At 37.6% G+C, this 9971-nt stretch overlaps 1 protein-coding gene across 1 annotated transcript; it reads left to right on the top strand.

Annotated features, from left to right (window-relative positions):
• The first annotated feature begins 639 nt into the window (after positions 1-639).
• On the top strand, positions 640-9199 carry LOC132849126 (C-C motif chemokine 3-like). The gene is made up of 4 exons (XM_060875330.1): positions 640-774; positions 7359-7589; positions 8418-8529; positions 8765-9199. Exons 2-4 carry the CDS (start codon positions 7520-7522, stop codon positions 8901-8903), a joined length of 321 nt encoding a protein of 106 aa, XP_060731313.1. The 5' UTR covers positions 640-774; positions 7359-7519; the 3' UTR covers positions 8904-9199.
• Positions 9200-9971: the final 772 nt, after the last annotated feature.

Raw genomic sequence — 9971 nt, 5'->3', positions numbered from 1 at the left:
TCCAATTACTTCACCAAGGACACTTTTGTTTTTGTTATTTATTTATACTTCCAGTGCATCTATCAGCTTCAAATCTACCTACATTTGACTTTGTGCTTATACATATGAACAAAAACAATGTATTAATGAGTACAGACAAAGATCTACACAACACTTTACAACAACAAATCTTTAAGCACAAAACTCAGCATCCACTGGAGGTACGATGCACTGACTCCACAAGATTAATATTTTAATAAAGAGACAATTATCTTCATTTTATTTTACACTATTAATACCAGTAGAGTGAGATATGTTTGGTTACAGTGTTTTAAACAATCAGATTCTCCCTCATTTTAGGTGAAAACCGCAGCTGGGTTTCTTGTGATTGAGAAGTTTTTCATCACCTAGACACCCAAACTACACTCTCTCACTCTTCTAAACATCTTAAACAGAGGAACGAGATGGAATTTCTGTAGCTGGGGAGATTTATTTTCTTTGTTTTCCTGTATTATCTTCTTGAATTATGCCCCTTCCATTGTTTTATTTTTTGGTTGACATGTCATTGTATAAGAAGAGTTTTAGCTCCACTTATTGTTCTTGGTTTATGAGAGTACATTATTAAAGTTCTGGAACCTATCTTGGGGTATTTTGTCGAGTGGGAGTACCATTGTTGCAGCACTTGCTGTGTTCAGGGTTCATGGACTATGCGTCAGTGTCAGACTGTGAGTACTGTACACACTGAGGGTTAATGACCCTGTGGATGTACTGTGGCTCTCCCCTCGAGTAACTTGGGTAAGTTTATTCCTGTTCTTTACAATGATATTTTATTACTGGTTACATGAAATAAGCTGATTGTAGTGTTCGACTTTGTTGTCTGCTGATGTTTAGTGTTTGGCTGAAGGCTACAGTTTGTCTGGTCAGAACAATGATGTCTCAAAGTGAAACTGGTTCAATTCTACATCACTTCATTTATAGGTTTTGTATAGAAATGTGGTCCTGTAAATATACAATACAGATATACATACAGAGAAAACACAAGACAATATTATAAACAGACTGAGTGTGTGTGTGTGTGTGTGTGTGTGTGTGTGTGTGTGAGAGAGAGAGAGAGAGAGAGAGAGAGAGAGAGAGAGAGAGAGAGAGAGAGAGATTGTCATCACTTCCTTAATACTTTTTTATGATACAAAATACTGATCAGTTGAGATAAATGTAACATCACAAACTGTCTAAACTACTTGTGTAAACTGTTATATGGATGTTAAAGCTGTTCATGAACTGACCACATGATCTTGGTTTCTGCGCACATTCAGCTGAAAGGGTAAACAACTCTAGTGCGCATGCGTACTGCATGACTTGAGCTGAGTTTAATATAGAATAGAACGGGGGCATGGAAGCCTTTATTATTGCAACATATACATTACAGAACAGTGGAATTCTTTTCTGCACATACTGAGGAGGTTGGGGTCAGAGTGCAGGGGCATGAACAACATTAAATATAAATATCAGTGAAAACGATTGTTCTTCAAATCATTCTGCAGAAGTTGACGGTAGACAGTCAGAAATAATATATACTTACAGTGTGATACGAGCACAAACAATGAAACTACAGTGATGCCTCGAGATACGAGTTTAATTCGTTCCGTGACTTTGCTCGTATCTCAAATTGCTCGTATCTCAAAGCAATTTTCCCGTTTAAATGAATTGAAATCCCATTAATCCGTTCCAGCTCGCAAAATTCCACTCCAGTTGTTTTGTTTGTGTTTTGAATATAAAAATGTTCAGTACCTGTATTTATAAATGACAAATATTGTATAAAAACATACAGTAATAAAAGAGAATGTTAAAAAATAAACTGGTTTTACTTTACGGAAGATGCGCACGGAGGTCGAGGGAGGAGTAAACAGGAGGAATTTTGTCTCGTATGTACACTTTCACTTTCGTTCACTTACTCGCTACTGTACACTCTACTGTACACTCTTAATGCTACTGTACACTCTACTGTACACTCTACTGTACACTCTTAATGCTACTGTACACTCTACTGTACACTCTTAATGCTACTGTACACTCTACTGTACACTCTACTGTACACTCTTAATGCTACTGTACACTCTACTGTACACTCTACTGTACACTTTACTGTACACTCTACTGTACACTCTACTGTACACTCTTAATGCTACTGTACACACTACTGTACACTCTACTGTACACGTTACTGTACACTCTACTGTACACTCTACTGTACACTCTTAATGCTACTGTACACTACTGTACACTCTACTGTACACTCTTAATGCTACTTTACACTTAAATGGAACTTAACTAAACTTCACTAAAATTAACGAACTTAAATCAAGCATCGCGTTAGTTCTGACAGGCCACGTGGTCAAGTGTGCATCAGCTGTTAATCAGCTGTCCACGACGCGCACCAATCCGGTTACGACCTCCATATTACCTGAACATTTAAATCCCCATTCATAGAGCCGCTCTAGCGCTTCGCTGCTGCTGCGATCTAAACTCCCTCCTCCAACCCCGACTCCACCATGCGGGAACCTGTGTTCGTTGTACCAGTTTACGTCATAAATCTCCACATATATTTCTCTCTCTCTCCCTCTCTCTAATTATTTAACACTAGATTTACTGACTTTTTTATTCTCTGGTGCGGGTCCCGAGGTGTGATTCCCCCCTGTTGAGATTTTCACAGTTTTTCAGCCGTGCTTTTGTTGTGCAAACACACCCATCACCTGTGAGGCCTGGCTCATTTGCATTTGTTCACTCAGAGTAGCTCAGATCCAAGGCAGGCCAAACCTCTGTGTCTGACATGGAAACCTTCAGAAAGGCCTGCCGTATCTATACAAAATAGTCTGTTTTATTTATAAAAAATTGTGTGTTAAGGTTTGTCATTGCCATAGTACATATGATATTTATATAACCCTTGTGCAGAACTGGGGTCTATTAATTATTTATTTATCAATTCGTTCATTTATTACTTTCCAAAAACGCGTAAGCGAGCATACAGTATGCCTGATTAGTGCTTCTGTTATAGGGGGGGGTTTATTCTATTTTCACTGCTCTCCCAGCTCTGACCACGCATGCGCACGGACGGACGCGTGGATTTTTGCCCAGAACAGAACCATCCCGCCAACACTAACTGTATGTGTATCATCTAATAAATTCTCTTCTGACAAAGTGGTCCTGACTGAACTGAAATTCTCTTAACTTAACTGAACTTCATTGCTACAATTTCTGTTTTCTTTACATTAATTTTCCTTAATTTTCTTCATCTCTTTTCTCTTCACTTGTTTTTGCCTTTTTTGTCACTCTTTCCTCACTAACATCTGCCTGTCCCTTTAATATAAACCTGTCCAGTCGGCATATCAGATGCGGTGAAGTCGCACAAGTTAAATTTTTTAACGGATACGAAAATTACGGATCCTCAGATGGTCGTCACCTCACGCAGCGCCTTTGTGACTCTCAATAGGAAATGAATGACTTCCGTTTTATCGACCGTCGTTTGTCGTGTACAGTGGAAAGGCGGCTTTAACTGAGTGAGACGCGGGAAGCTGAGGCGGGGAAACAGAGCACACGTGGTTGTTGACGATCTTTGTTTCGGGGGCGGCTTGGATGCTAGTATCTCAAAAATTTGCTCGTATATAAAGACAAAAATTTGGTCGAATCACAGCTCGTATCTCAAAAAATTTGTATGTCAGAGCACTCGTATCTCAAGGCATCACTGTAGCTCACTTTCCTGTACAAACTATTTACAACATACTGATCCGACCCACCTTCCTGTTACCGTGCGCACGCTCTTTACCTGTTTACCTCTAACTCAGGTGGAACCTTATGGAATAGTCCATCTGTCACCGAAAGGCGGGGGTAAGACTGGAAGAGTCCATGTTTATATCCATGTGCATATATATATATATACTGTATATATCAGACCATATATTAGTGTCCTTTACTGTTAATGTACCATTATCTAAATCTCAGCATCATACCATGTCCGAAATGTAAAAAAACATCAACCTGACAACAGCTAGATCTGTTTACTACAATAAAATAATTAAATTTGGTGAAGGTGACACAAAATGCTTATTTTCTACACCCTCAGGTACATTTCCACCTGTATTGCACTGCTCAATGTAAAGCTTTAATGACTTTCTTCAATGATAAAATATATAATAATCATCAGCAGCACTTCTCCATCTAATAACTTTTATAGCCACATCCACAGTGTGCTTGTTGATTCTCCTCTCAATGTTCTCTCTAACTTCTCTCTCCTCTACATGTCAGCTTGATCCTTTACCAACTCACCTGGTAAAAGCCTGTCTACCTGAACTCTTTTTTTTCTTTATTTTTATTTTTAACTCTTTATTTGGTATTTCTTTTCATTGTTATGCAGATGACCTGCAAATTTATCTGCCCTTGAAACGCAAAGATACCTGCTCTCTAGTGCCCCTACTGCAGTGCTTTGAAGAAATTAAGACCTGGATGGCACTAAATTTCCTTAATTTTAATGAAAAGAAAACAGAAGTGGTGTTGTTTACGCCAGGGGGAACCTGTGAGTCAGTAGACTTAAACCTCGGTGAGCTGAATCCTTATGTGAAGCCCTTTGTGATTTTAAACTGGATAAACAGATTAATTCAGTAGTTAAATCATGTTTCTTCCAATTGAGACAACTCACCAAGGTGAAACCTTTCCTGTGCTCTAAGGACTTTCAGAGAGTTGTGCATATCTTTATTTCAAGTCGCCTTGATTACTGTAACAGCCTTTATTTACAGTAGGTATTAATCAGGCCTCTCTCTCCAGACTGCAAATTGTCCAGAATGCGGCAGCTCGCCTATTGACAGGCACACGAAAGCGGGAACATCTCTCTCCCATTCTCACGTCTCTTCACTGGCTTCCTGTCCATTATAGGATTCATTTTAAAATAATGGTGCTTGTTTTTAAATCTCTTAATGGGTCAGCGCCAAGTTACTTATCAGATTTGATTAATCTGTACTCTCTGCCAAGAGCACTAAGGTCTGCTGACCATTTGCTCTTAGCTGTTCCAAGAGTGAAACTGAAGAGCAGGGGGGACCGAGCCTTTACAGGTGCGACCCCAAAGCTCTGGAACAGTTTGCCTCTCTATATTAGACAGGCTCAAACACTTGAGGTCTTTAAATCTGCCCTAAAATCTTATTTTTATAGTCTGGCATATGATGCCATGTGAGAGCTGCTTGCTTTCTTATATTGTTTTATTGTGTCTTAAGTATTTTTCTTTTATTTGTGTGTTTGTATTAATAAACCATGTGTTCTTTCTGTATGTACAGCACTTTGACAAACACTTGTTGTTTAAAAAGAAAGTGCTTTATAAATAAACTTGACTTGACTTGACTTTTTTTTTATAACTCACATTATTCACTCCTCTCTTATTCCTGTCCATGTTCCATCTTCTCTTAAAACAGCTGCAAAAACTCACAATTCTTTAAAAAATCTGGTAGTTTTTGATATGATTTCTTGACCAGTTTTTGATATGATTTCTCACACTTTCCTATTAACCCATTTAGCTGCTATTGGCATTACTGGTACACCTTTGACTTGGTTCACTTCATAATTTTCTGACAATTCTCAGTTTGTTCATTTCAAAAATGTACTTCTGAGCCATTCCCTGTCAGTAGTGGTGACCCCCATGGTTCTGTTCTGGGCCTGCTTCAATTCTTAATCTATCTTCTCCCCTTAGGTCATATTTTTAGGAAATGTGGTATACATTTTCATTGTTATGGAGATGTTACACAACTTTATATGTCCACAAAACCTGACTTTGTTTTCCCGCCCTCCTGTTTAACTAACTGCTTAAATTGAATTGGTTTTCCTCCAACTTTCTAAAAATGAACAGTAAGAAAATGAAGAAAACTGAGGTTCTAGTCCAACAGTCTTTCACTTTACATTGATAGTTCCTCAGTTTCTCCCTCTGCCCAGGTTAGAAACTTGGGGCTGATCTTTTTGTAGTAATCTGTCCTTCGAGTCACATATTAACATCGTTTCCAGATCATGTTACCTCCATGTCCGTAGCATTGTTTGTCTCCGCTCACACCTCACCCCACAAACTGCTGCCATTCTTACACATTCTCTTGTCATCTCCCACATCGTTTACTGTAATTTATTCTTATCTGGATCACCAGAAAATCTTCTTCACAAACTTTATCTTATTCAGAACTCTGCTGCCCATATCATAACCCAAACTCCCATCACGCATCACATTACTCCATCCTTTCAACAACTCCACTGGCTCTTTATTAAACACTGTATTGAATTTAAGATTCGTCTCATCACCTTTAAAGCTCTTTACAATCTTACTCCACCAGACCTCTCAGATCTCATACAGTTGTACACTCCCTCCCGTACTCTCCGCTCTTCCTCATCTAGGCTCCTTATTACACCTCCTTCCTGTTTAACCACCATGGGTGTTAGAGCCTTTAGTCTCACTGCTCCTCATCTCTGGAATTCACTCCTGGAAAACATCCGTAACATAGACTCACTAATCACAATCCTTTTTTTGTGTGTGCATGCACCCTCCATGGTTACTGAAGATGCATCCCTTTGAATTATCACCTCAACAAGTCCATATTCCACTTTCAGTTTTTATCGAGCACATGCACACAAACTCCCTTAAAGTTCCCATCTGGGGCAAGGGATTACTCCCTAGTCTAACACAGAATACTGTAAAAGCACATAATGATTATATAAAAACACTCATGATATTTAAAATTTTAATATCCCACATGATCTTAGGTTGCACTTGAAGCTCCTTTATGATTAATGTTAGATGACTGGTTTTCTTCTTAATATTGTTTTATTGTTGTTTACTGTTATTTATTATTTATTTATTTGAATTTGTATGGTGACCTTGAGTAAATTAAGAGGTGACTATAAATAACATTTATTATTATTATTATAACTTACTGTTCCCATAGAGGGGGAAGTAATTGCCTCCTAATGCACTGATGATATTCCTCACTCTCACTCACTCATTTTCTACCGCTTATTCAAACTACCTCGGGTCACGGGGAGCCTGTGCCTATCTCAGGCGTCATCGGGCATCAAGGCAGGATACACCCTGGACGGAGTGCCAACCCATCGCAGGGCGGACACACACACACACTCATTCTCTCACACACTACGGACAATTTTCCAGAGATGCCAATCAACCTATCTTTGGACCGGGGGAGGAAACCGGAGTACCCGGAGGAAACCCCCGAGGCACGGGGAGAACATGCAAACTCCACACACACAAGGTGGAGGCGGGAATCGAACCCCGACCCTGGAGGTGTGAGGCGAACGTGCTAACCACTAAGCCACCGTGCCCCTCTGATAATATTCCTCTGTTTCAGAAATAGAAAGAACTGGATCTCATCGTGTGGCGTCTTTCTAGTCCTCTGTGTTTGATGTCCATCAGAAACCTGATACATCTGCATCAATACTATTCTGTTCCTGATCATCATCATCATTATCATCATCATCATCATCATCATCATCATCATCATCAGCAGTCATGATCTCTCGTTTTCTCCTGCTGGTTCTGCTGGTTCTCACTTGCCTTCAGTCCTTCATAGTGGCCGACAGTAAGATAATCCTTTTAATTCTTCTTCTTCTTCTTCTTCTTCTTCTTCTTCTTCTTATTATTATTATTATTATTATTATTATTATTATTATTATCAGTAGTAGTATTAAACCCCTGGTTTATAGTGATGCTGAATTTCCTAAAAAGCTGCTCAGGTTTCTGTAAATAAGCAGCATTAATAAACCACTGTGTGTTTGTCACACTGTTACAGTAAAATACTGAGTGATGTGGTGGTGTGATGAAGCAGAGTTACTGTTACACTGTAAAGATGAGGATTGTTCTGGAACAGAACGTCATTCAACGTATTCATCTTATACCACAACAATATTTATTTATTTATTTATTTATTTGTTTATTTATTTATTTATTTATTTATTTATTTATTTATTTATTTATTTATTTGTCTTAAAGAATTCTGTTTTTGAAACAAGTTGTTAATTCTGCAATTATAAATAGTTCCTTCTGTCTGTTTCTTCTATTCCTATTTAATAAAATAACAAAAAACTATCAATGTTAAATAAATGTCTCCCTAGAGAAAATCTCACCTTTTAATCAGTTTATGTGTCCCATCTGCTGTACACGTCCTTGTAAACAAGCTGTTACTATAGAAACAAATAAGTGCATTAATATAAACCTGCACTACAGTCAGAGCTGCTGTTATAGAGAATTAATCAACACCTTCTGACCAATCAGAGTCCAGAACTCAACTGTGACATAATACAGTTTAATAGCTACAATAATCTGCATCTGATACTAGATATAAAAGTGTCTAATATTTTCTTATTTAACATTTAATCACAGAACTAAATGTAGAAATGTTTTCACACAGATGGAGAAGGACCAGCTCAGTGCTGTTTCAGCTTTCTGACACAACCAATCTCTGTAAGAGTCATTACAGCTTATGAAGTAACAGAGCTTCAGTGTTCAAAACCTGGAGTCATGTAAGTGTTCAGTCCCTTGTTTATTTTTCAATAAATAATTAATTAATAATTTCATGTCTATTAATTCTTTATGTTTATGTGTAATAGAATTGAACTTGGTACTGAATCTAACTTATAAATCTTATATATGAATCTAACTTTATATTATCTTGGAGGTTTGAGGCATGTCAGAGTGTCTGATTTTCTGATTTTATTACAGTTTCACACTGATGTAAATCTTCTCTCTCCTCTACAGCTTTACTCTACAGGACGGTCGTCATGTGTGTGCAGATACCGGCATCAAGTGGGTGAAGAATCACATGAACAGAATTGACCAGCGTCTGTTTAACAGTCTGAACAAACCTACAAAGAATTTAAATCCTCTCTCCAAGTAATGAATAATTATTTTACAAAATGTACTTTTTCTCTGCTTTAAAAGAAAATCATGTTGGTTGCATTCAAACCTATTAAAATGTACCATTTATAAATATATGTAATATATACACATATGTCTGATCAGTTTGTTTGTTTAACTTTGATTTTTTTTTCTCCCCTGTATAACTTTTTGTTCTGCTTTAAAATTCTGTTTGATTTGTTTCTGTCTTCATGCAGATTTACATCATATCTTTCTCTCTTACTAGTGATTTGAATTGTTACAAAATAGTAGAAGAATGAAGGTCAATAAATAATCAGTGTATTATGAAACATGTTTGTGGTTAATACACACAGTGGTCAGTATGTTATAGCTGCATTATAACAATCCTCAAAGTAACAACCCCAAACATCCCCATCTGCCCCGGTCCTTGCAAATATATTTAACATAAATTATAACTGGTTGCCTAGTAGTACAAACACACATTTACTGTTTCTCTACAAATAAGTGCTAAGAAGATATATTTATGTTTATTACATTTGATGATTTTACAACAAAAACAGAAAATGAGCCCAACAGATGGGAGTCAGAAGGGTGACTATAAACTTACAAAGTACATTCGATTCTTTTGGCTCCCAAATGATTTATTGCAATTTTTACTTTGTCCATTCTAAGTAAAAGTGGCAATGGATCATTTGAGTCGACACTTATTAGTGAGCTAAAATGAGTCAAATATACTGACTATAATGAAACTCAGTGATGACTCAATGAAAAGAGATGGAATTCCCATTGTGTGTGTGTGCGCATGTGTACAGTATGTGTGTGTGTGTGTGTGTGTGTGTGTGTGTGTGTGTGTGTGTGTGTGTGTGTGTGTGTGTGTGTTTACTAGCTACACTTCCTGGGCAGCAGTGCCCTCAAGTGGTGGTCCCATGCACAATAGGAGTTAATGAATGATGATAAGTCCCTTTATTTTCTGTTAGTAAAGTATAACGTGCTTTCCCTTTAGACACAACTGCACGACAATGTATGTAAATAATGGCCCACTATTCAGGTGTTAATTCTGTGTTTAATAATGTGATGCATATAGAAC

This window comes from Tachysurus vachellii, chromosome 7 (assembly GCF_030014155.1).
Source record: "Tachysurus vachellii isolate PV-2020 chromosome 7, HZAU_Pvac_v1, whole genome shotgun sequence".
NCBI classification, from domain to species: domain Eukaryota; kingdom Metazoa; phylum Chordata; class Actinopteri; order Siluriformes; family Bagridae; genus Tachysurus; species Tachysurus vachellii.
Note: the sequence above shows the minus strand (reverse complement) of the source record. Positions and strands in the feature narration are given on the sequence as shown.

What these genes read in the sequence shown, in the direction of transcription:
- LOC132849126 (XM_060875330.1), top strand. Translation starts at nt 7,520, where the DNA reads ATGATCTCTCGTTTTCTCCTGCTGGTTCTGCTGGTTCTCACTTGCCTT. An exon ending in GTCCTTCATAGTGGCCGACA is followed by an intron (nt 7,590 to 8,417) that starts GTAAGATAATCC and finishes GTTTTCACACAG; the next exon opens with ATGGAGAAGGACCAGCTCAG. An exon ending in TGTTCAAAACCTGGAGTCAT is followed by an intron (nt 8,530 to 8,764) that starts GTAAGTGTTCAG and finishes TCTCCTCTACAG; the next exon opens with CTTTACTCTACAGGACGGTC.